Source organism: Eubalaena glacialis, chromosome 11, assembly GCF_028564815.1.
Source record: "Eubalaena glacialis isolate mEubGla1 chromosome 11, mEubGla1.1.hap2.+ XY, whole genome shotgun sequence".
Classification (NCBI taxonomy): domain Eukaryota; kingdom Metazoa; phylum Chordata; class Mammalia; order Artiodactyla; family Balaenidae; genus Eubalaena; species Eubalaena glacialis.
In genome coordinates this window covers 59,741,444-59,766,279 of record NC_083726.1, presented here as the reverse complement: position 1 = coordinate 59,766,279, position 24,836 = coordinate 59,741,444, and the positions used below count along the sequence as shown (strand labels likewise).

General features: G+C 57.4%; 2 protein-coding genes across 6 annotated transcripts; one reads left to right on the top strand and one right to left on the bottom strand.

Annotated features, from left to right (window-relative positions):
* Positions 1-1,827: 1,827 nt before the first annotated feature.
* NAB2 (NGFI-A binding protein 2) lies at positions 1,828-7,960 on the top strand. 2 transcript variants are annotated; one of them, XM_061206072.1, is made up of 7 exons: positions 1,828-2,188; positions 3,642-4,515; positions 4,954-5,087; positions 5,424-5,475; positions 5,569-5,701; positions 5,907-6,098; positions 7,099-7,960. In XM_061206072.1, exons 1-7 carry the CDS (start codon positions 2,106-2,108, stop codon positions 7,206-7,208), a joined length of 1,578 nt encoding a protein of 525 aa, XP_061062055.1. In that variant the 5' UTR covers positions 1,828-2,105; the 3' UTR covers positions 7,209-7,960. The 2 variants fall into 2 exon arrangements, with proteins under 2 accessions (XP_061062055.1, XP_061062057.1); XM_061206074.1 differs by lacking the exon at positions 5,907-6,098.
* Positions 7,900-21,958, bottom strand: STAT6 (signal transducer and activator of transcription 6). Of its 4 annotated transcripts, none has more exons than XM_061206068.1 (23): positions 21,814-21,955; positions 21,392-21,675; positions 18,570-18,706; positions 18,020-18,158; positions 17,642-17,725; positions 17,083-17,221; positions 16,904-16,956; positions 16,583-16,731; positions 15,860-15,991; positions 15,550-15,738; positions 15,131-15,251; positions 14,884-15,006; positions 14,194-14,286; positions 13,263-13,469; positions 11,972-12,066; positions 11,739-11,875; positions 11,259-11,405; positions 10,978-11,041; positions 10,756-10,866; positions 10,470-10,562; positions 9,602-9,667; positions 9,368-9,496; positions 7,900-9,289 (listed from the first exon to the last, which is right to left on the bottom strand). In XM_061206068.1, the coding sequence occupies exons 3-23, from the start codon at positions 18,683-18,685 to the stop codon at positions 9,100-9,102; spliced, it is 2,577 nt and encodes an 858-aa protein (XP_061062051.1). In that variant the 5' UTR covers positions 18,686-18,706; positions 21,392-21,675; positions 21,814-21,955; the 3' UTR covers positions 7,900-9,099. The 4 variants fall into 4 exon arrangements, with proteins under 4 accessions (XP_061062051.1, XP_061062052.1, XP_061062054.1 ...); XM_061206069.1 differs by having other exon boundaries at positions 15,131-15,218; positions 21,814-21,952; XM_061206071.1 differs by lacking the exon at positions 10,756-10,866 and having other exon boundaries at positions 21,814-21,958.
* Between the last annotated feature and the right edge of the window lie 2,878 nt (positions 21,959-24,836).

The window sequence follows — 24,836 nt, the reverse complement described above, 5'->3', positions numbered from 1 at the left end:
CCTGGGCCGGGACCCAAGCGCCAGGAGCCCAGTTGGTTACCGCCCCCTTGCTTCACGCCCTATTCCGCCCTCTTCCCCGGGCGGGCCAGTGTCTCCCTCCGGATCCGGAGGCTCAGCACCACCCCAAGGGGGCCCGGGTGGGAGGGAGGGGGGCGCCTCGAGCAGAGGCTGCGTGGGCGGAGGATGTGCGTCACGGGGAGCGTGGGCAGAGGGAGGGCGGAGGCACGTGGAAACCCGGGGCCAGCCGCTGGCAGCCAAGGCTCTAAAATAACCGGATAAGAGCGGGGGGAGGGGCGCCCACACACTTAAGAGGGGTCGGGGAGTGCCCCCGGAGGGACCCCGTGTAGCCGCACCCTCCAGTTGCGGGACGGAGGACTCAGCTCATTTCTGTCACTCCCCACCCCCGTGTTTGGGGCTTAATGGCATGGAGAAGAGAATCTTGGCTACCGAAATTCCCCCCAGTGATGCACCCCTCCTCTCCTGCCCCCACCGGAGGCCTAACGGTCCCCTCGCCAGGCCGGAATGTAGAACCAGCCCTGGCCCACGCCACCCACTCAGACGTGCGGAATGGCGGGCGGAGCTGAGGTTTCGGACTAGGGGGAACCTTGCTTCTGGCCAGTCCGCTCGCTTCCCGCCGCCTCTCCCCCAACCCCCTTCATTTCCTCGGGGCCTAGAGCCACAGGGCCAGGCGCTCAGAGCCCCCGCCCGTCCGCCCTCCCAGGCGTGGGCGAGAGTGTAATGGGAACCAGATGGGGCTGGGAGAAACAAAGCGGGGAGGGGGGTGGGTTGCGGGGTGGGGCTAGGCTCCTTGAAGGAGCTCCTCCCTCCTACTCCTCTGTAGGGAGCCACGTTGGATGCAGCCGGCCCTTGCCCATATTCCACTAGACTCTTGCGGGCGAAGTGCCCTAATAGACGTCCCTAGAAAGGGTATCTTCCCTCTCCCAGGCTTGCCACACAGTTCCCCAGGAGCAGGTCCCCATCCTCAGCAAATAGGGTGCGACGAGTAGAGGAAGGCGGGGTACCCCTCCCACCCCTGCCTGACCTAAGCGCTAACAAAACCCGACGCGGCTAATCGTTGCGCGTCTAAGTGGTAGCTTCTAGCAAGCCCCGCCCATTCCTGTTCGCCAAACTTCGACGGGAACTCGGGGCAGGGATGGAAGGACGCCTGGGTTTCCGAGAACGGCCTATTCAAATAACTCCTTTTGGGGCTGGGGAACAGCGCGAGGATATGTAAAATATTCCTGCAGAGCCCCACGTTCACAGACCTGCCTGAAGTGCACACCCTATGGGAGTCAGATGCACGCGCGAAAGGAGCCGTGCACCCCGAGTCTCCAACAACTTTTCCGGGCTTGCTCCTAACATTCACAAGTACAGCACCGCGAGGCCCGAGTGTCGGCAGGCAGGTGTCCGCGTAGTTTAGGCGCCTGTGCCCGTCCGTGCGCTTCTGTCTTTGTGTACCTGTGCGTGGTTGTGAAATTCCGCTCTCCGCTCGCAGGGGAAGGGGGGTGGGAGTAAGAATGTCGCCGGCTGGGCTCTCACGTGGGTACGTGGGCGCGGAGAAGGCCGGCTGTGCATCCGGCGTGGGCGGCACGGAGCGACCTCGCCCCGCCCGCCGGATCCCCAAGCCCGCCTTCCACAGCCCAGCGTCGGTCACCTCAGTCCCCAACTCGGCGCCCAGGCTCTGAGTCCCCGCCCCCGCCTCCTGCTCCACACCCCCTCCCCCCAGTCTCCGCCTCTCTCCGTCTCTCCGCCGCGGCGTCTCTGAGGCCGGCGGAGAGGCCCGGGCGCCCGCCCCCCGCCCCCGGCCTCCGCCCCCGGCTCGGCCCACGCCCTCCGCCCGCCAGGCAGCCAGCGCTGCGCCGGGCCTCGCTCCCCGTGCGTCCTGCGGGGGCGGAGGCGCGGAGAGGCGGCAAGCGCAGCCGGGGAGGTGGGGGGGGGCAGAGGCACAGACAGAGGCGCGGAGGCTCGAAGAGAGGAGACGTGGAGGGAGGGACGGAGCCTGGACAGCGGCGGACACGGCCTCGCGCGCCCGGAGGAGCGCAGCGCGCGGCAGGCGCTGAGCTCTGGGCACCGAGAGGGGCATACCCGGTGGTCTGCAGCCGTCCATGCACAGAGCTCCCTCCCCCACAGCCGAGCAGCCGCCGGGCGGAGGGGACAGCGCCCGCCGGACCCCGCAGCCCAGACTCAAGTTAGTGGGCAAAGGGAAGCGCCGGGGAGTGGAGATGGGTGGAGCTGGACGGGAAAGGGGTCCGGAGGGCGGAGGTCGAGCAGAGGACGAGGGGAAGCGGGACGGGGGTGGGGGGTGGAGACTGACGGAAAGGGGGTGCGTCTTCGAATTAGGGGCCCTGGGAGCAGGCAGGAAGCTGATGAAGCTGGATGTGAAAGAGCAGTACCTAATTCTCCATCGCCCGTTTATTTTGTGCTCATGACCTGGCATGTGAGCCCCCTGCAAAGAATGTGGAGGCTCCCAAGCGCTAGGGGAAGCCCTGGAGCTCTAGCTGGCAACAGTGCCGGGGGAGGGCCACTCAGCTGGCTCAGTCCGTCGTCGGCACGGAGCGCGCGGCTCCGGGGTCCGGGAGAAGCCGGCGCCTTTGAACCAACAGAGCATCAGAGGGGCTCTGCAGAAGCGGGGCATGCTTTAGGCGTTTCTTTCCATTTCTGTGGCTTGGGGGGAGTTTCGTTGTGCGACCCCTCCCTCAAGGGATCTTGAGTCGCTCCCACACAACCGTTGAAGACGTGGGTGGAAAATGAGGGAGAGAAGGGTAGGCGGGACCCCCCCGGCAGTGTTCGCCCACAGACGGTAGCACTGTGGGAGTGTGTGGGGGCGGACCGGGCCCCGGAGCAGAACAATTGAGGCACTCCTCCTCTCTCCTGTGCTTGAGCTGAAGGGCTGGGCCTACCTATGGAGCAGGTGGGAAGGTCACTGCTGGGAGAGGGGCCAACTGAGGTGCACTGGGCAGTCTGGAAGGCAGGGGAGGTCCTGGGGAGAGAGAGCAAGAGTGGGCAAAGAATGCCTAATCCGTGGGAAAAGCTGAGCAGGGGTGGGAAAAGGGGAGCAGAGGATGGTCTGCCTGGCTCACTGAGTGGAAAAGGGCAGGGGGAGGGGCCACACCCCTGTCTCTCAGACACATGAGCAGGATGCCACCAGGGAATAAAGCTGGCCAGTAGTGGTCCTAGGTGTCCACTGTAGGGAGGATGGGGGTCCTGCATTCACCTCAGTGTGCGAAGTTAACTTGTGTAATGTTGAGACTGCTAGGTGTTTAGGGTGGAAGATGAGGACTGTGTTCTGGAAGAGAGGTTGGTCCAGCCACCCCAGGGGTGTGCTGGCTGGCCTCAGCGCTCAAGGTCTCCTTGCCCCAGGCCAGAAAGGTAAAAGCTGAGGATGGGGGCTTGGAGCCTTTGACTTCGGCAAAAACTGGTCTGGCTTTTGGTACTTCCGGCCAGTCTGTGATAGCATGGGCATGGCTGTGCCTCTGAGCAGTGCCTGATTTCTCATAGTCTGTGCTCAGGTCTGGGCAGAGAGAGCATTCAAAAGAGGGGAAGAGAAACAGGCAGGAAAGAGAAGACAGTTGTGAGTGTGGGTTAGTACCCAGCAAGGGAACTTGCACTGACTGCCCCCCCCTTGTGCGCCTCCTTCTCAGGCCCAGTGCCCGAGCCATGGCCCTGCCTCGGACACTGGGGGAGCTGCAGCTGTACCGGGTCCTGCAGCGCGCCAATCTCCTTTCCTACTATGAGACCTTCATCCAGCAGGGAGGGGACGACGTGCAGCAACTGTGTGAGGCGGGTGAGGAGGAGTTCCTGGAGATCATGGCACTCGTGGGCATGGCCACCAAGCCCCTCCATGTCCGACGCCTACAGAAGGCACTGAGAGAGTGGGCCACCAATCCAGGGCTCTTCAGCCAGCCGGTGCCTGCTGTGCCCGTTTCCAGCATTCCACTCTTCAAGATCTCTGAAACTGCAGGGACCCGGAAAGGGAGCATGAGCAACGGGCATGGCAGCCCAGGGGAAAAGGCGGGCAGTGCCCGCAGTTTTAGCCCTAAGAGCCCCCTTGAACTTGGAGAGAAGCTGTCGCCATTGTCTGGGGGACCTGGGGCAGGGGACCCCCGGATCTGGCCAGGCCGGAGCACTCCAGAGTCCGATGTTGGGGCAGGAGGAGAAGAGGAGGCTGGCTCACCCCCGTTCTCGCCACCTGCAGGGGGAGGAGTCCCTGAGGGGACTGGGGCTGGGGGGCTGGCAGCAGCTGGGGCTGGTGGTGGTCCGGATCGACTGGAGCCAGAGATGGTACGCATGGTGGTGGAGAGCGTGGAGAGGATCTTCCGAAGCTTCCCAAGGGGGGATGCTGGGGAGGTAACTTCCCTGCTGAAGCTGAACAAGAAGCTGGCACGGAGCGTGGGCCACATCTTTGAGATGGACGATAATGACAGCCAGAAGGAAGAGGAGATACGCAAATACAGCATCATCTATGGCCGCTTTGACTCCAAGCGGCGGGAGGGCAAGCAGCTCAGCCTGCATGAGGTGAGGACCCCAGCCTCCCAGGATTGCTCTTGACTCCCAGGTCTTGACCTACTCACCTCTGAGAATCCTCACACTCCCCAAGTCTGTTTCATTGCCCCATGACCAGGACCCCAGGCCCTGATCCCCTCCCCTACCAACCTCAGCTGTTTTAGTGCTTCCCTCAACTAAGGGGGAAGCAGAGACACAGGCAAGAGCCCGGCTGTCCAGCCCCATGCTGCTCAGGACACCACAGGAGTGGAGGAGGCCCCGGGCATTCCTAGGAAGCTGTGGGTGCTGACCTCTGTCTTCCTTCCTCAGAAAGCTCCTGCATGGTGTCAAAACCCAAGCAAACATCTGACGGATGAACCTCATTTGTCTGATGGTGAAGGGGAGTGAGGAGGTCTGGGCAAGGTAGTGGGCCAGTTAGGATTCTGACTGCTCTGGCGGTCCTCTCCACAGCTGACCATCAACGAGGCTGCTGCCCAGTTTTGCATGAGGGACAACACTCTTTTACTGCGGAGGGTGGAACTCTTCTCCCTGTCCCGCCAAGTGGCCCGAGAGAGCACCTACCTGTCCTCCTTGAAGGGCTCCAGGTGAGACCCCCTTATCCAGGTTCTCCCTAGATCAGAATCCCGCCAAGGAGATGGGTCACGTCCTGACCTCCAGTTCAGGTGCCTCTAGGCCTGCTTCCCCCCCGCTTGCGTGTCCCTGCCTTTGGCCAAGTCCACTTGCCTAGGTCTGGCCCCACCTCCCATCCCTCTCAGGTCCTCTCTGCCCCCGACAACAGTAGTGCTTGAGCTGGAGACTCCTGCTTACCCTGCATCTTTCCAGATTCTGGGAATAATGCATGTTCCCCATCAGATTCTGTGTCCTGTCCACCATGTGTCTCTCCCCAGTCTCACCCTCCTTGTTTCTCTCCATCTTTGCAGGCTCCACCCTGAAGAACTGGGAGGCCCCCCACTGAAGAAATTGAAACAAGAGGTAGGTTTGCTAGGGTACATATAGGGGGTTAGGGCAGCCTTCCCCAGCCCCCGCCCTTGCCAGTCCTCATTTCCCCATTTGGGGCATCCACAGGTTGGAGAACAAAGTCACTCTGAAATCCAGCAGCCTCCCCCAGGCCCTGAGTCCTATGCACACCCATACCGCCCCAGCCTGGAGGAAGACAGCGCCAGCCTGTCCGGGGAGAGCCTGGATGGACACTTGCAGGGTGAGTGCGCGTCAGAGCGCTTCTCACTGCGGGGGCGGGGGGAAGGCGTGGGAGGAGGGCGCCAGGAGGCCACCGCCTGGCACAGGGCTGGGAGGCCTGGCTGGGCGGGAGCGAATGGGCCTGGGCCCGTGGGGCTGGCTGTGTGGTTGAGGGTGAGGGTTCCGTTGACTGCGGCCCCCTACCTGACCCGTGCCCCTGCCCACAGCTGTGGGGTCGTGCCCAAGGCTGACGCCGCCCCCTGCTGACCTGCCTCTGGCGTTGCCAGCCCATGGGCTGTGGAGCCGCCACATCCTGCAGCAGACGCTGATGGATGAGGGGCTGCGGCTAGCCCGCCTCGTCTCCCACGACCGCGTGGGCCGCCTCAGCCCCTGTGTGCCCGCAAAGCCACCTCTCGCAGGTGAGGCAGCCAGCAGTGCCATCCCCAAGCACCCCTGCCACCCAGGCCCCGCACAGCAATCCTGGTGTCCTCGGGCCAGGAGGGAGGAAGAGGGGTGCCGTCACCGGAGAGGGCAGTAGCCTGGTGGGGCTGCAGCTAACCAGGCCTTGGGTTGAGGAGGGGGGAACCCTGCAGGGCTGTTCCCAGTGGGGAGGGTCTAACCCCAAGTGGACGTCTGTGACCGGTGAGCTTGGGGAGCAGGGGGACAGAGAATGGGGAACGAAGGGGAACAGGAAGAGGAGAGCCACCAAGAAGGGAAGTTTGGATGGAACTTCTACCAACGCAGGAGGGTGGAGCAGGCCAGGAGTTGGGGTAGGGTTGCCAGTTTGGAATTGGAGGAGCCCAGAGGGGGATGCTTTGTGTGTGGATGGGGGAAGCGGGAGTAGGCAAGGAGGCCGGCAGAGGGCCGGGCATCGGCTGGGCTCAGAGTGACGCAGCAGACAAAGCCACCAACCCTAGCTTGGTATTTTTAAACTCTGCGTGGGTGGGAACTGGGGGCGGGGACTGACAGGGGGGCTCTTCTTGGGGGAGGAGCTGGGAGGCTGGCTTCCTGTGTCCCCCCTGTTTTGGCTTCTAAGAACCTTGGGGGCATGGTAGGGTGGGGGGGCCCCTGGGAGGAGGCCAGGGATAAGCGGGGGCAGCAGAGCCTGGGAAGGGGGGAGGGGGAGAGGTCAGAGCCAAGCCGCCCCCACAGCTCCTGACAGAACCAGAAATTCCAGCAGAACGGAGGCGGGAGAGACAGAAAGAGAGAGACACATCCAGAGACAGAGAGCTACACACAGCCAGCAAGGGGAGGGGGCGCACACACTTGGGTATGGAACCGCCCCCTAGACCGGAGGTGGGCAGGAGTCAGGAAATCAAGCTCATTTTCGCAGCCTTCTCTACCCCTGCCTCTGTTCTCAGCCCCCTCTGTCTGCAGCATCCACCCCGCAGCCTCCTAACCTATCCCTTCTCCCTGCAGAGTTCGAGGAGGGGCTGCTGGACCGATGCCCTGCCCCAGGACCCCATCCTGCTCTGGTGGAAGGTCGAAGGAGCAGCATGAAAGTGGAGGCTGAGGCCAGCCGGCAGTGAGGGGGGGGACTGGCGTCCTCAGACCCAGGGCCCCAGGCTTCTGGCTCACACAGACCCCTCCACTCTCCATCCCTGGCATCTAGTCACAACCCTGGATCCTTCCGCTGCCCTTCTCCTGCCTCCCCACCTGCCCCATGGGCATAGAACTATGGGGCTTCAAGCAATAACGAGCAGGGGCCTGGCGAGAGGACACAAGGAGGGTGCACGGTGCCCCCTCACCCTTGCCCAGGGCAAGGAGGCAAGAACTCCGCCTCCAGGGCACTTGGGATTCTCCCCTCCCTTCCACAGCACACTCCCACCCTCTCTCGTTAGAATCAGTGACGTGAGCAGTTGGACTCAGTTTGGACATGGGGGAAAGGGGGACTTCCCTGGGAGGGTCCAGCAGCTAAAAATGGAAACGGTTTCCCCCCAGATCTGGGGGCCTGGGAACACTGGACCTGCTCCTCCCCTCTGCTCCTCCATTTTTGTGCTTCTAGTTTGTTTCTTTAATTTAACAAGTGCTGCAGTTCGCCCACCCATCCCCATCTTCCCCCCAAGTTCTCAGCGGTTCTCTCCCTCTTGCCCTCTCTAGGGGGGTGTGGGGTCCCCTTCACCGGCCCCCTCGGGAGGCCTGGGTGGACTCAGGGTCTCCCTCAGCTGGGAGCTGGGCCGCAGCACCTGTCTGAGCAGTTAGAGCGTCTTTCTTTTCAGATCGTGTACAGTAGATTATTTATTTTGTTATTTTGGAATAAAATTTATTTTATGGCTTAGGATCTATGACCCCCAAGATGGAGAAAGGGTGGCATGGGGTTGGGGAGTGGAGGGAAGCTGGCGATGGGTGGGGAAATAGAAAAGCAGCAGTGGGTAGGGCCCCCAATACACCAAGAGGACCACACACCTGAGTCTGGACCCCAGGCTCAGCCTCTGCCTCTGGGCAGGATTGGTGGTGTTGAGCCACCAAAGCTACAGCCACATAGACCCAACCTGGGCACAGTCATACTCAAAGCTTAGTACATTTGGGTTAGCATACATCAGAGAGGCCAGTATACTCGCTGGTGTCTTTTGTGCAGTGTCTCACACTTCCAAACTTGTGTTGTCACACAGGCAAAATCAGAGAGGTACGTGTTCTCTGTGGCCATAAGACTAACGTGTGTGTGACATCTATATATTAACATGTCTCAGGTCCACACGCTTTCACACAGCTATACACAAACTCGGCCCTTGTACTTCTGCACAATTTCATACACATATCCAGAAGCCTCCATCTGACTGACAGGAATTTGGAGCTGATTGGGATTTGTTTTTTAATCTGGGTAAAACCCACATCAGCAACCAAATGTACAGACCCCCCTCTCTCCCAGGGTCTCCTGAACTGTTTCCCATCCCCCCAGCGCTGGGACCCAAGCCCATACCTCCATCCCTAGCCTCTGAAGCAAATATGTGCACGTGTCTGTGTGTTTCCACGTGTGTGTCCTGAGCCCCGGCTCGGGGCGAGCAGAGAAGCCCTCCGTGCCCTCACCTGTGCTCTGGCCCAGCCCCCTTCCTGCTCAGCCCCATCTTCCAAGGAGGGCTGTGTGTGTGTGTGTGTGTGTGTGTGTGTGTGTGTGTGTGTGTGTGTGTGTGTGTGTGTGCTGTGTGTGCAGGCGTTTTGGGGCGTGTCTCACTTGGAACCTGAATTTCCCTTCCAGTATTTGGAAAGGGGAGGGCAGGGGGGTGTGGTGGGAGGGAAGGAGTAGATATTTTCCACCCACTGTACATTCTCCTGGCAAAGTCTTTTCCTCCTGACCAGGGAGTAGGTGGGGATAGGAGGACACCCTCCCCAGCTGCTGCTTGGCAGGAGCACAGGCAGGTGTTCAGAGCAGGTCCATGGGGGCAGGAGAGCTGTCTCTCTGGGCTCCCCCTCCAGCTGGGATCACCAAGTGGGGTTAGCCCTTAGGTCCAGGTGGGACACTGAGATCCCAGACTGCCCATAGCGGGAGGGCTCCAGGAGGGGTTGGGCTCCCAAGGACCCTCCCTCTGACCCTCCTTGCCCCTCCAAGAGAAGCTTGGTGAGGTCCTGTTCAGTGGGAGGCAGCAAGGGCGGGAGCATGTCTTCACGGACCCTGCAGGGAGGAAGGAGGGAAGCAGTGGGATAGGCATGGCACCCACTCCTCAGCCTCCACCCCCAGGCTGACACTCACCAGGTGCCTTGAGGGAACCCTCCCACCGACTGCCTCAGGCAGCTCTCTTCCGCCATGGTCACATCTGAGCAGAGCAAGGGCTCGGGGCTGGACACGGCATGCTCCTGAGGCTGGCATGGCAGCAGGCCCCTGCCGGGCCCAGAGAAGTAAGTGAGGTGGTGGCGGGGGTCGGGGGGGTTGAGGCTGGGAATGAATGAGGAGCATGAGCTCAGGATGGGGGTGGGTGTCACTCACTGCGGGTGAGGTTGGTCAAAGGGCAGGCTCATCTGACTCAGGTTGGGCGGCATCTGCAGGTGACGTCTGGAATCAGGAAGGAGGGTACAGTCAGAAAGGAAAGCTGGACAAGGGTAGGGTGTTGCAAAGTCAAGACCATTGAGTGAGGAAACAGTATTTCCAGCTCCTCATCCTGACGGCAAGCACTGGGCAAGCCATTTCCACCTGTGAGCTTGGTCTTCTCATCTGTATAAATGCGTATGCATTGGCGACTGGGGGCAGGAGAGAGAGGAGGGCTAGATTAGCTAATTTCTAATGTTTCTTTGGACTCTGAACTTTGCTGGCTCTAAGTACCCCTGTCCCCACCCCTACCTCAACTCCTGGGAGGGGAGATGTCATGCCTTGACTGAGAGTTAGTAAGCACCTGAGCGCTACCTGGAGAACAAGTGTCTATGCCACTTCAGGGCCAAAAAGATAAATAAAAATCAAGACAGCAGATAAATGACAGTAGATTTCAGGGGCGGGAGAGATAATACTAATACTTACATAGCTCTTGCTATGAGCCAGGTACTGTTTAGCTTTATACATACTATTAACTCAATTAACCTTCACAATAACCCTGTGAGGTAGGTATTGTTATTATCATTATTCCCTATTTTACAGATGACACATCAGAGTTAAGTAACTTGCCCAAAGTCAGCAAGTGGTGGAGCTGGAATTCGAACCTGGATCTTAACCACTAATGCCTCAGTGGAATGGACAGAAGAGACACAGGTGTTGGCTTTTTGCCACCCCGTTCTCACAGAAGAGCCTTCCCTAACAAATGCAAGTGCCCATGCCCGTTGCAGGTGGGTGTCCCACACCGTTCCCTAGAGGTCGCCCCACTTACTCCTGGAAGGCTGGCAGCACATTGACCGATTCTTCCCGGGGAAGGGCTGGATATGAGGGGATGGAGTGAGAGCGTGGTGGGTACACCTGGGGCCTGGGGAAAGAAAGCAGGCCCCTGATGCCAGCCCTTCTCCTGGACACCCCAAATCCCTGCCTCAAGATGGGGAACCCCTTTCAAGGAAAGGAAATTCCCTACTTCAGCCCCCAGTGCCAGCTCTCCCAGCTGCCCATGCTGAAACAGCCTGCTGGCACAGACCACTCCCAGTTCCGTCTCTCAAGCTTCTTACACCATATCTGGGCTGAGCTGCATGTTCATGGAGCAGTCAGGGACCATTCCAAGATCGTAAGAGGGCATCATGGTAGGCATTTGGGGCTCAGGGGTGGTAAGTGGCTGGTCCCTGGAGGAGGGGAGGAGGCATGTGTGACTGACCAGGGGCTGATGCCACCACCCCTTCCCACAGGTAAGTGGGGTACTGGGCCCCACCCTCCATCCATACCAGCACACTCACCTTTCCACAGTCATCTTGATTGTAGCTGGGACATAACCCCTGCCATCCTTACCCATCTGCTCAGCTGTTGTGGGGAGGAAAGGAGAGCCATGGAGTGCTTCTGGTTTAGGGAGGAAGGGAGGTGGAAAAGGTGAGCATGGCTGATGGGCAGGTAGCAGAAGCAGGGAGACGAAAATGGAGAGAGAAGTCGGGGATGACACACAGCAGGCAGGGAGCGGACAGCTGGGAGCAGGGAGAAGGTGGACAACAGGAAGGAGGCAGAACTGCCAGCCCCAGCTCACGCTTGTAGTGGCTCCGGAAAGCCTCGTCCTTGGGTTTCTTGGGGTAGAGGTTTCTGAGCTGAGCAAGGTCCCGGATTCGGTCACCAAGTGAGCGAATGGACAGGTCTTTGGCAGAAAATGGCTGGATGTTCTCTATCTGTGGGGAGCCTACAATAGGAATGAGACCTTGAGTCCCCTCTGTCCAGACTTTCTTCCCCTTCCCCAACCTCCCCCCACTATTGGACTCATTCTCAATCTACCAAGGTAAGGAGGAGAGGAGCTAGGGTGAGGGTCCTGAGGGAGGGAGACCCACCAGTCTCCATTCCCACAGAGCTCACAGTGAGAAGGTAAACGTTTAGACCACAGAAGGAAGAAGAGAAGTTGGACCTAAGGAAGAACTTCCTGAAGATCAGGGTTGGCATCAAGGAAGGCGAGGATGTTTCCTCCCCAGAAGAAACCCCAGAGGGCACAGAGGCAGAGGACTGGCTGGGGTGACCTCACCATCCTGGCCCCGGATGACATGGGCAATGGTGATGCCCCCAATCTCTGAGTCACTGAACCGAAGGAGGAATGTTCCATCAGGCTCGTTGAGAAGAAGGCTAGTGACGTACTGTTTGCTGATGAAGCCGATGATCAACCTGGCCAGGATGAGGGAGAGGATGTGGGTGGGGTCGCAGGGTATGGAGTGGGAGCTGGAGGTACAGCTGCTCAGGCCACCTGGGGCAGGGACTCACCGATCTGACCAGTAGCTCCGGAGACAGCGTTTGGTGAGGTCCAGGACGCCATCAAACCACTGCCAAAAGGTGAAGCCACGACCCAGCAGGATCTCCTGTGGGGAGAGGGGAGTTGGTGTGAGCACAGGAGCCTAGTTAGGGCAGGCATTGGGCTGTGAGTACCTACACGACAGAGTCACAGGACTGAGGGACCCACATTGGACCTGAGACCCCATCCATGACAATGGCCAACACTCAAGCTTACCACGTGCCAGGCACTATTCCAAGCTCTTTTCATAAATTAATGTATCTGATCTTTACAAGCCTAGGGAGGTAGGTCCTGTGAGTATCCCATCTTACAGATGAAGAAATGGAAGCCTAGAAAGGTCAAATAACTTGCTTCTCACACACCTGGTGAGAAGCAGAGCTGGGATTCAGCCCAGGAAGTCTGGGCTGGGCCCCCTCTTAACCACTGTGCTTCACACCCTCCCGAATGAGGCCTGGAGGAAGTGGTGTCCAGAGAAGGCAGCTTGCAGGGTGTGAGTGTCCTGCTCCCTTTTGCTAACACATCCTCTGGTTGTGTGGGCTTTTCTTTCTTCCTTTTTTAAAAAGAGATCAGTGCATGACTGCATTTACCCATCTGGTCCTCAACCAAGACACCCAGACCTCCTTTTTCCCCTGTTCTTGTAACATTCAGTCCTGAGCCACGTTATTTTGGAGGCAGTAAAATGTAGTAGCTAAGAGCAAGAGTCAGAAATATGGTGTTCCATCCCAGACATGCCACTCACTTGCTGGGAGGTCTTGGACAAACTACTTAACCCCTCTGAGCAGGTTCATCCTCTGTAAAATGGGGGTAATAGTACCTACCTCAAAGGGATGTTGGGATGATTAAACGAGAGAACATATATAAACTGCTGAAGCACAGTGCCTGGCATATAGTAAGCTGTCAACACATGGTAGCTGGTGTTATTGCATATGTCCCTGTGGGATTTCGTCCCTGTTTTTGCAATAAGACCTATTTTCCCAATGGGTCAAAGTCATTTTGAATCAAAGCTGTGTTTACACACAATCTGGGTGAGTCACGCAGATCACTGGCAAAGAGGGAGGATAGAGGGCCCCCAGACCAAAACTGGGGGATGCCAGAGACCTGAGGGGTTTTCCTGCCTGGGCCATGACAGAGGCCTTCCTGATGAACGTGGTGGGGCATTGTGAAGATGCCAGCGGTTGATCCCTGGGCAGAGGTTGGGGAAGCCCTGAGTGCCCCAGGGATGAAGAGCTTGGGGGTGGGAAGTCCGAAGCGCAGGGGAATGACCTTGTTGAACTGTGACCAGGACACAGAACGGTGCTGGAAGGCCTCCATGCTGAGGCTGTTGTCGGTAAAGATCTTCTGGGCCAGGAAGAGGAAGTGCTCTGGGAGTAACCCCCGGTTGGTCCCCACCTCAGCCATGAACTTGAGGTTCAGAGTTTCACACATCTTCTCCCAGGGCACCCGCTCAGCCACCACAAAGGGCACGCGGTCCTGGGGGGAGGAGAGAAGGAGAGGGAGCCTCAGGCTGACATCCCCATCCCTCCTCAGGAGGGCCTTCATCCTTCCCACCTCCCCAAGGCTGCCCTTCCCCAGCCTTGTCCCCCTGAGCTTGCTCAACAAAGATGGTGCTTTTCCAAAGTAGTCTAAGGTGCTACTGCAGGATAGCTGTTAAGATTGGCATGAAAAGGGGACTTCCCTGGTGGTGCAGTGGTTAAGAATCCGCCTGCCAATGCAGGGGACACGGGTTCGAGCCCTGGTCCGGGATGATCCCACATGCTGTGGAGCAACTAAGCCCGTGCACCACAACTACTGAGCCTGCGCTCTAGAGCCTGTGCGCCACAACTACTGAGCCCACGTGCCACAACTACTGAAGCCCACGCGCCTACAGCCCATGTTCTGCAACAAAGAGAAACCACCGCAATGAGAAGTCCACGCGCTGCAACGAAGAGTAGCCCCTGCTCGCCGCAACTAGAGAAAAGCCCGCACGCAGCAACGAAGACCCAACACAGCCAAAAAATAAATAAGTAAATAAATTAATAAAATAAAAAAGTATGAAAAAAAAATGGCACGAAAAGAGGTCAGAAGTACGAAAACAGGTCTATGAGAAGGAGTTAAGGTCACTCTCATTTGAACATGCTTGCCACCCCACCAGCCTGCACCCCACCCCCCAGGTAAGAGCCCCCCCTGCCCCCGCCAACTCCAGGTCTTTCATCACCATCTCAGAGAAGGCGTTGTCCCACAGAATGGTGGCTTTGGCATTGTTGTCTTGGTTGCCGTGGACGATGACCACCAGGGGCAGAGACAGGGCCTGAAGGGGGTGAGGAAAGGGGGTTCTTCTTACTGGGGCAAGGGGCTTCCACAGAGGGCTGGCTCTGAGGGTGCAGGGAAGCTACTGGACTCATACAACATGGTTAAAAACTCATGGTATGTTATCGAGTGCTTTCTGAAGCTCAATTAGGGCCTTACTGCAGAGAAGTGGTTACAAGTCAGTGCTATAGAGTCCCTAGGTTTCAAATGCCAGCTCCAACATTCAGTAGCTGTGTGACCTGGGCTAATTACTCAATCTCTCTGTGTCTCAAGGTCCTCATCTATAAAATGAGACTAGTAATAATACATACCTCATAATGTTATTGTGAATACCACGCGTGTGTGTGCGTGTGTGTGACTTAAAACAGTGCCCTGGTCTATGAAAAGTGAGTAAGTGCCAGTTGCCCCTACACTGTCATTCCCTGGGGTGTGCACTCCGGTCCTTGCTCCTCCCCACTCACCCGGGGCCCCAGCATGCACAAATCCCAAACACACAGCGTATGGGGCAGTCATGAAGAGTGAGGATGCAGGGCCCCAGTGTATGGCCTGGAGGGGCACCTGGGGCCCCGCCTCGGGCAGTGCTGGGGCCTCGGTTCACCTGGAGCTGGATAGGGAGTTTGTTGGGGCTGAGCGTGAAGCTGGTGGAAAAGAGCACGGCACACTTCTCCTCGGTGACAGACTCTGTGCCCTTCCGTTCGCACCGCTTGATTTTCTTCAGAAGCTGCGGGTGGGGCGAGGGAGAGGAGGGTAAGGGCAGCAACTGCTTCTCCTGGGCTCCCAACACCCTCTCCAAGGAGAATGTCCTGGCCTGAGGACCCCCGCCCACTGCTCCCCGAAGGCCTCACCAGGTTCTTGAACAGGGCAGAGCAGCAATTCCCGGGAATGCTGTTCTCCAGGGACACGGTGTTGTTAATGATTTCCCCAGTGCTTTCTCTGCCAGGCAAGTCAGAGAGTGGCTCATCCCAACTGGACCAGGAGTGGCAGGAGCTTGAGTCCACCAGCGAATGGCCTGGACTACTGGCCCCTAATCTCCATCTCCCCACTTGAGTTCTTAAGGGAGAAGTCCCCATCTTAGCCAAATCATGATGCTCCCACCCCATTCCAGCACTGATGGGTCCCTCCCCTTCCTCTGCCTTGACTATCATACAGGGTCCCCACATCCTATGGCCCACCCTCCCTGTCATCATCCTGCTCTTCGTGGTGCCAGTCCCCCAGGCTCCTCTGGCCTCCACCACCCTCCAGCCCCTCTCCAGCCCCAGCTTACGCTCCAGCCCCGGGCCCCTGGGGCATGCTCAGCTCCCTCGCCTGCTTCTCGGTTACCATGTCGGCCCTGACCATCAGAGGCTTGGCTGGGGCCGCCAGGAACCGCAGGCCCAGCAGGAATCGAACCCCGGCCTGGAACTTGGTCTGAGTCTTCAGAACCTGGGGGGGCTGCTTTTCCACCAGGAAAGAGCTGGGAGGAGTGAGGAGGACACAAGGGAAGTTAGCAGCTGGGTCCCTCCTGGTGCCCTCCCCACAGCTCTGACCCTCTTCCTTCCTTGGGGTCTGCTCTAGGCCAGGCTGGGGTCTCATACCTGGTGATGAGGGTTCGCAGGACTTCATCCAGCCGGCTAATCAGCGCTGCCTGGGTCTTGGGCTCAAGCTCCCCACCAGCCGCCCCCACCTCCTGTTGCAGCTGGGAGTAAATGTCCACCAGGTTCTCACACCTGGGGCCAGGACAGTGGTCAGGGGGCACAGGGTTTAGGCTGCCTGCTCCCCGCCCAGACCCCCCACCCCTAAACCCAGGAAGAAAGCAGGAGAGTGTGTGTGGAGGGGTGGGATGAGCAGTGGGCGTGGCTGCAAGGCACCTGGGCTAACGGAGTTGTGGGACATGCCTTGGCTCTGGGGAGGAAGGTTCCTTCTCAGTGCCTGGAAGCTCTGTGGAAACCCAGCTGCCTCTTCCCCAGGGCTCTGGTACCCAGGTCAGCTGCCAGCACATATGATGCTTTTGTGCATTTTGAAAGGTGCCCCGCCCAATAGACCAAATAGACTTCCCATTCCTCTGGGCATGGGGCTTGAAGAGAGAATTGTGGGTTGGAAGAACTCCTGCTTGTGCCCCGTCCACCGGGTGCACGTGTACAGGACACAACCTGAACAACAGTGTGCGTGGCTCTGCTGGAATGGGCTTCTCTGAGTCTTGACCCACCCCAAGACCCTTTGGCCTGGTTTTCCTCTCTCGCACCTGTGAGTGCTCCAGCAGGGACAGCAGGTGTCCACCCCCAGCGCCCCCCCCACTTCCCTGTCAGCCCTGCCCCAACCTCTCCTGTAGTGGGGCCAGGCTCTCCTCAAAGGGTGCGCCATTCCCTGCCAGCTGCTGCTGCCGTTTCCAAATCTGGATCCTCTTCAGCACCAGGGCCTGGGCAGCCTCCAGCTCCCCGACAGTCTCCTGCAGGAACGTGGCGAGGGCCTGTGGGCAGAAAGGGCCTGAGCCAGGGCCACACGCTTCCTCCTCACCCAGCTCTGGAGGGTAGGGCTCTCTTTCTCACCTCTCTGAGGTCTAATCTCCATCCCTCCACAGATTTGAGACCCTCAAAGTCTGCCCTTGGAGCTCAATCTCCATGTCCCAGTCCATTGCTCACCTCACTTGGCCCGGTCCCATTGGCAGGAGTTTCTATCAGGCTGTGCAAAGACACTGAGGGTAGGGGCAGAAATCAGGGGTGCAGATAGATTTGAGGTTCAGTCAAGGTTGAGATCCAAGAGGGGGTCACTCCCACACACTCCCCAGAACCCTCTTAGGGCTCTAGGCCCAGGCTCCCACCTTGGCCTCCCTCAGCCCCAGGCTGCAGGGCTTCGCGGAGAAGGCAGGTTTCCCCCACTCGGTGCTGCAGCCTCCGCAGGACTGTGTTAAACTTGAGTTCCTCTTGCTTCCAGTGGAAGGGCATTGGCAGGTGGCGGAACTGCACAGGAGGGAGAGATGCCAAGAGGTGAGACACTCTGCCCAGCCCTTTCCACTCGGCCTCCACTCCCTAAAGGCGTGCGACTGCCATGCTCTGCAGAAAACAGACCACTTCTCTTGTCTGACTCCCTTCTCTCCTTTGACAGTCCTTCCTGACCTTCTGGAATTTCCTATAGATAAGACCTCTCTCCTGGCAGAATCAGCTCCTTATCACTTGCTCTCTCCTTCCTAGGCCTCACTATCCTCAGTCCCTCATTGCAAGCTTCTCTGAGCTTAACTTGGGGCTCACTTTGACTCCTTTGGTCATCCTGGGCCTAGAACACTGAACTTTTCCTGAAGTTCAAATTCCTTCTAGTTTCTCATGGCTCAGGCTAAAGTCCCAGGGAATTGAGTTGGGGTGGGAGGTGGGGTACCACAATACCTGTTCCATAATGGCTTTTTTTTCCCCTTGAAGTATGTGTCTGAAAGTGGCCACCAGCTTCAGGGGGTCCCTCTGATATATGCTCTATAGAAATGAAGGGTGATAGACAGGGTTAGCCTGGCTCTTACCCATGTCTTTCTCCCCTTCCAATCCCCAGCCCCCCATTCACACATGCACTGAAAGGCAGCACAACTGTAGACTCCAGAAGTTTTCATGCATTTGCATGCTTTTAAAATCTAATTTGCATGCTAGCGAACAGCTAGCCACAGGAACACCAATTTTCTTCCAGCATCCAACCAATTTTCTTCCAGCATCCAATGCTCACCCCAGCTCCATTCCAGGCCCCACCCAGCCTTGTCCCCTCCCCTCCTGCCCCACCTCCAGGGTGCTGATGTGTTGCAAGATGGTGCTCCCCTCCCCCTGTTCTCCAGCCGAGGCCTGAAGACGCTGGACAGTGGCAGAAAGTAGGGCGCTGGCCATGTTGCAGCAGAAGGCGTCTGAGCCGACAAGGAATTCCCTGCAGGAAGATCAAGGATGAGGCAGCCTCGGGTCAGGGCTTCCTCTGCTCTACTGTCCCTTTACCCCACAGCAATCAGCTCAGCGGCTCCTTCCTCCTCTTATTCTCCATCCAAGCCCTCTGGAGCCCTCAGCCATGTCCCTTGTCCCCCCTTTTTCCAGCTGTTGTGGGTAGTGCCCTTACCCCAGCTCTGACCTCCCTCCTCTTTGGCTCAGCCTCCTAAGGGGGTGGGGGACTCCACGTATCAACATGCATAGTCTGGTTGATGTGGCACAGACTCCCAGCTAAATCTGGACCACCGCACATGGAATAACGAGTCCCAAGTCTTGAAATGGGATGAAGAAAATCTAATGAGAGGGAAGGTGGGTGGGGGAGGACCTGGGGGACCAACATGGGGCAGCCAGGACTCACCAGGGCTGGTTCTCCAGCCAGTCGCCCAGGAGATGCCGCAGGTGTTGAGGGAAGTCGACATAGAGCCGCTGCAGTTTTTCTGGGGGCATTTTGGAGACCAGACCCCACAGAGACATGATCTGGGGTTTGGAGGGTGCCTGGAGAAAAGGAACAAGGCTAGTTGGGCACTCTGAGAGGTGCCCAAGAAAGTTGGCTTTTGTTTGTGGGCAGCCAGGGACCTCCCGTAGACAGCCCTCCCAGAGACCATCCCCACCACCACTCACAGCCAGACCACCTCAAACCAGGGACATCCCTGGCCAATGCCTCAGACAAGGTAATTCCTTCAACGGTAGACATAGGGGTGATGGGGTGGGAAGAGCTGAGCTGCAGCCAGAGGGCGGGGTGGGAGACAGGGGCGATGGGGCAGTAGGGAAAGCTCTCTGAGAGAAGACAGAGGATGTGGGTTGTAGCTCTAGGCCTGGCTCTGGTTCTGTAGGCAAGAAACCTCCACTCTGTGGACCTCAATCTTCTCATCTATAGAATATGAGGCCTGGATAAAGTGCAGAACTTTCCAAACTTTTTAAAGCAGTAGACAATTTTAGTTTTAATCTGTGGAATCCCAATTACATAAAATTGGAGTTTCTCTGTTGAAAGCAAGTGTGGTAGGCCTGGAATTCTACTGCTTCTTACGTCCCTCTCCCCACCTCCTGACCCCAAAGGTGACCCTGGAGAAAACTCTCAAAATTCCAGGGTTCCATGAGAGAATCTGAAAACTACCTAGCTAGATGATGAAAAAGAGGATGGCAGAGTAATAATAGCCAGCATTTATTAAGCACTTACTATGTATGAGGCATTATACTGAGCTCATTACCTCATCAAAATCTTGCAACAATTTTTAAAATATAGAATTATCCCCTTTCACAGGTAGAGAAACCGAGCTCAAGGAGGTTCTCCAACTTGCCGAGGCCACTCAGCAAGCGATTTGAACCCGAGAGGGGATTAACCACCACGTTGTGCTGTTAGGATGCCTTCCAGATCCAAATCCCATAATCCTAAGGCGGGGGGTGGGGGGGGGGGGGGGTGGGGGGGGGGGGGGGGTGGGGGGGTGGGGGGGGTCGGGGGGTGGGGGGGGTCGGGGGGTGGGGGGGCATGGGAGGAGAATTGAAGAAGAGGAGATTGAGCGAAAGGAAAAGTAGAGAGAAGATGGTGAGAGATTAGAGAAAAAAGTGGGGTTAATAAGCCTTCAGTGAAAAGCCTAGAAGAGGGGCAAGGAGGCTAGAGGGCTACAACGAAAAGAAGAAAAGGGGGCAAGAGGAAAGGAGATGGGAGGGTAGGGGAGAGGGCTGCCTCCCCATTTCTGGGTGGGCCACAGAGTGGGGTGGGTAAACCAGTGGTTTCCCAGGGGTCTCTCAGTTTCCAGTTTCTCAAAATATCCCTCTTCCCAGAGATGACAGAAAGGATGGGGATGGAAACTCCCTGGGTCTCCCCCAACCTGGTAACCCCAAGTTTTCCTGCTGCACTTTTAGCCCCTCCCCTCTCCCAGGACTCCCAGAGGGACGGAGAACAGAGGGGCCCCTTTTCTGGAGGTTCCTGCCCCTCGCCCCAGTCCCTATCCCCTTGAGCTCTTTTCTCCCAAAGGCAGAATCCTCCCCCCATCCTGCTCAGGATCCTCTAATAGACCATTCTCTACACCCACCTTGGAGTGGGGCCCCTTTTGGTTTGTGTTTCAAACTCAGGGGAGGACTCCATCTCTCTCTTCCCTCGTCCTCTCCTGTGTCTCACGGTGCTCAGACCTTTGACCTCTCTTCCTACCCTACTGGGGACTGAGGTGATCCCTAAGCCATAGGCAGCCCCCCTTTCCTCTACATGCCCCTGTTGAGTGACCAGCTTCCTGGCCTGGCCCTGGCTTCAGATCTTCCCCACTCCGTCTTCAGGCAGCAGGGGGCCAGACTTTCCCCCAGCCACACCCAATAACCAGGCTGGGTAAATCGGCCGGCCAGGCCAGGGGCACCTTCTGCTGTAAGCCCCCAACACCGGCAGGGAGGGAGGAGCCGCGGCCTGAGGGGGCGGGGCCAGTGTTCCCTTCCCAAGCGGGAAGGGAAACCCAACGTCCAGGATCTTCATCAGCCCTCTTCGCGGCCTAAACCTCACCTCAACCCCTACATTCCCGAGCCCTCTGACCGTGGGACCACAGGACCAAGAATCAAACGAGCTTCTCTGAGTTACCCAGTGTGTGTATGCGGCGGCGGGGGCGGGGCGGGGGGCCGGGAGGCGGAGCCAGTTCAGCAAGAGTAGCGTTAACTCCGTGACGTGGCCGCGCCAAAAGTGGAGCAGTTTTGAGGGGGGAAATTCCCCCTCCTCTGGGACACCATGAGGTCTGCATCTGGGGCTCGCTCACCCCCTAGCCACACCCTTGAACGGGAACCTTTATGGGGGGCCCGGATAGGGGTTTGTCAAGGACCTACTGCCCTCTGGCATCAGCCTTCTAGGGAGGGGCGGCCACCTCCCCCCAACCCAGAGGGCAGAGGGGCACCTCCTTGCCCTGCTTTCCCTGCCTTTACATGTCCCTGGAGGTGCGGGGGACGGGGGTGTATGGAAAAAGTGACCCACGGTGGGGAGGGGGGGAGGGGAAGTGCTGGGCCTGTACTCACCCCAGATTCTTCTGATACTTCGAAACTGCCAAAACTCAGTACCACCAGCCACCAACCCCAGCTGAAACAATTTCTTGGGGACCATCCACTCTGCCCAGGGAGGATCCTGAGAGGCACTCCCCGCAACCCACCGCCCCACATACTCATAGTCAGAGGCCCCCCACCCTCCCCTCCTTGGAGGCATCCCCTCACCTTGCCAACCCCTCTGCTGTCTTCTCCCTCTCTCAGCGGGCACTGCCAGGCCCCATGGGTCTGTAGTTCTGTCCAGCGGGTTCAGGGCTGGCCCTGCTAGCACCCCCTCCACCTCCACCACCACCACCAAAAAGAAAAAACGCACACACACACACACACACACAATCCTCTCCCGTCCTTCCTCTTCAGTGTAAGCAGTGGCTGCCCCAGCCCGCTGTTTCCGGCTTCTCCGACTACCCAGGTCCCTCCCTGGAGCTCTGACGACACAGACAAGGGAAAGTGGGCTGGAGGAGGAAGAGGAAGAAAGTGGGGTGAGCGTGTGTGCCTCCGATACCGGGTAGGGGAGCATGGGGTGGGGGGAGCCAGGACTGGGGCTTGGGGGCCCTGGGGCCAGGCTGGAGGGGAGGCTGATCCCCACTTACTCTGTTTCCTCTCAAAAGCAATCAACTTTCCTTCAGAAAGTCACCCAATATCAAGCCACAGACGTGCCGCCCCAAACTGCCGCTCCCATACTCAAACTTTCACAGGGGCCGGGGGTTTGGGCTCGCAAGGGACTGGGCTCCCCTGTGGCCTCTGGAAAAAGAAATCCCTCTGGGCTCTGCGATCCCTCCAGTGGAGGACCCTGAAAGCGGCCAGGGAGCTGGAACTCCTAGGTCCCCCTTCCTTCTTGGTGGGAAACGCCTTAGAGGTCTCGTGACCGCTGATGGGAGGGAGTGGGGGAGGGGAGGCTGAAGCTCACAATTCTGTAGGACTCCAGGGGTCCCTCGGACTGAAAATCGTTTCTGCCCCCTCCTCACAGGGTACTACTCCTCAAACCCAGGTGGGAGCCAGCACAAGCTGGAGTTGCTGCCTGTAGATTCCCAAGGGACAAGTTTGCATGTGAATCTGCTGTGCAGCTTTGGTGAAGTTCCTATCTGTTTCTGGGGTAAACACTGAAGACACACCCAGAAATAAACACACACATACACAACTTCCCCAGCCAGAAGGACACCCCCCCCACACACATGCTTACAAACACGTGCAGGCAGGCTCACAGACATGTCAGCACTCAGAGCCACATGCAGTCACAAGGAGACACACACTCACATACACAAGGCTTGCTCAGTTTCTGAGTCACCATCTAGTTATCTAGTGGATGGTTTCTGCAGCTTTTGCTGAAGGAGGAGCTGGAGCTGGCCTAGGGACCCAGAGAGCCCTTCAAGCCCAAAAACCTGAGAGAGGGGTATGGGGAAAGGGTGGTCTCTGGGGGATGGTGGAAGGTGGGAGGAGGCTTCTATTTCCCTCCTTTCTTCCCAAACAGGGCTGGGCTCAGGGGCCAAAGCCTGGCCTATGCTGCCCCCTGGTGTCTGAACTGATTCCCAGAGCCCAGCTCCTCCCCCTCTCCTCCACGTGGATGGGTAAGTGTGTGCAGGGGCACGCCCAGCCGGGCAGCAGAGGGTAGCAGTTAAGAACTTGGCCTCTGCAGACAGGCTGCATGGGTTCAGATCCTGCCAACGTTGCTAACTGCACAACTCTGGGCAGTTTACTATTTGTGCTTCAGTTTTGTCATCGGTAAAATGGAGCCAATAATGGTCTTAACTTATAAAGTTGTGAGAGTGAAATGCAGTAATACATGTGAAGGCTTAGAACAATGCCTGGCACATAGTAAATGTTAGGCACTATTTTTATGTCCCAGAATTAGCCAGACAGGAGGAAGACAGAAGGGTCTCCATCCTACATAGGGTCCCCAGATTTGAGGGTAATATTACTGCCACAAAGGCAGAGGCTATTGGAGGTATGTTTATGTATTTATTGTGTCTGGAAGGCAGCCAGTTGAAAAGGAGGGAGAGCCGGGGTGGAGATGGCAGGCAGGGGATCTGTCCATGGGTTTAAACGGCAGGCCATGCTAGGATCGCAGCATGCGCACAAAGGCACTCACGACACATGCACTTTGTGTGTGCTCCCGGGCACCCACTCTGCCTGCAGACATCCACAGACAGTGGCTGAATTCAAGCTTTGCCATCTAAGGGTCTCCGGAGGGCCAAGTCCTTCAGAACTTTGGCAAGAGGAGGAGAGGAGTGAACTTTGGCTCTTTTTGGGGGGTAGGAAGGTGAGGAGCACGTACTGGTAGTAAAACAATATTTATTATCATCTTCTCTAACTGATTGCCCTGATGGGGACACTGTGATGTCATCAAAGGAATTTAGGGGCATATCTGACACGGGTCTGACTCCACTTAAAAGCTTTGTGACTGTGTGTCAACCCCTCAAATGGAGACAAAAGCTATACCTACTTGACATGGCCTAGGCCAGGGTGAGGTGTCGAGGGTGCCAAATTGGAGAAGGCACTCATCTTCAGGTGGTGCAAGTAAGTGGTTGGCTAGACTACTGGTAATGACACCCCCATTTGCATGACCCTGAGAGTGAGTGCTTTGCTTGCCTCACCCTCCTCCGGGTCCCACCATCCCTCCACTTTCTGTAAAGATCGAATGAGGGAAAGCAGAGGAAAAAAGCATTTTGTAGTCTATGAACTGCATGTTGCAACCCAATAGTGAGTCACAAAATCAGTTTGGTGAGTGTATTCATTTGCTAGGGCTGCCATAACAAAGCACCACAGCTGGGGGTGGGGGTGGGGGGGTGGCTTAGACCACAAAAGGAATTCATTGTGTCACAGTACCAGAGGCCAGAAGTCCAAGGTCAAGGTGTTGGCAGGGTTGGTCCCCTCTGAGGGCTGAGAGAGAGAATCCGTTCCAGGCCTCTCTCCTCGGCTTGTAGATGGCCATCTTTCTATTAACATGGTATTCTCCCTATCTGCAAGTCTGTCTCCAAGTTTCCGCCCGTTTTTTGCTGCACCACGCAGCTTGCGGGATCTTAGTTCCCCGACCAGGGATCAAACCTGGGGCCCCGGCAATGAAAGCACTGAGTCCTAACCACCAGGCAATTCCCAAGTTTCCCCTTTTTATAAGGATACCAGTCATATTGGATTAGGGCCCACCCTAAGGACCTCATTTTAACTTGATTACCTTTGTAAAGACCCTATCTCCAAATAAGGTCACATTCTGAGGTACTGGGGGTACCTCATATGAATATGAATTTTTGAGGGATATATGAATTCAACGTATTAATATACAAATTTTCGAGAGACACAGTTCAACTCTTAACAGTGAGCCTTGACCATCACTATTTTTTTAATGAATTTATTTATTTATTCATTTATTTTTGGCCGCGTCGGGTCTTCATTGCTGTGCGGGGGCTTTCTCTAGTTGCGGTGAGCAGGGGCTACTCTTCATTGCGGTGCGCAGGCTTCTCATTGCAGTGGCTTTTCTTGTTGCGGAGCACGGGCTCTAGGCACGCGGGCTTCAGTAGTTGTAGCATGAAGGCTCAGTTGTGGCTCGCGGGCTCTTGAGCGCAGGCTCAGTAGTTGTGGCGCATGGGCCTTAGTTGCTCCACGGCATGTGGGATCTTCC

What these genes read in the sequence shown, in the direction of transcription:
- NAB2 (XM_061206072.1), top strand. Translation starts at nt 2,106, where the DNA reads ATGCACAGAGCTCCCTCCCCCACAGCCGAGCAGCCGCCGGGCGGAGGG. An exon ending in TGAAGAAATTGAAACAAGAG is followed by an intron (nt 5,476 to 5,568) that starts GTAGGTTTGCTA and finishes GGGCATCCACAG; the next exon opens with GTTGGAGAACAAAGTCACTC. An exon ending in CGCAAAGCCACCTCTCGCAG is followed by an intron (nt 6,099 to 7,098) that starts GTGAGGCAGCCA and finishes TTCTCCCTGCAG; the next exon opens with AGTTCGAGGAGGGGCTGCTG.
- STAT6 (XM_061206068.1), bottom strand. Translation starts at nt 18,685, where the DNA reads ATGTCTCTGTGGGGTCTGGTCTCCAAAATGCCCCCAGAAAAACTGCAG. An exon ending in CTGGCCCCACTACAGGAGAG is followed by an intron (nt 15,992 to 16,582) that starts GTTGGGGCAGGG and finishes TCCTGGCCCCAG; the next exon opens with GTGTGAGAACCTGGTGGACA. An exon ending in GGGTTCCCTCAAGGCACCTG is followed by an intron (nt 9,290 to 9,367) that starts GTGAGTGTCAGC and finishes TCCTCCCTGCAG; the next exon opens with GGTCCGTGAAGACATGCTCC.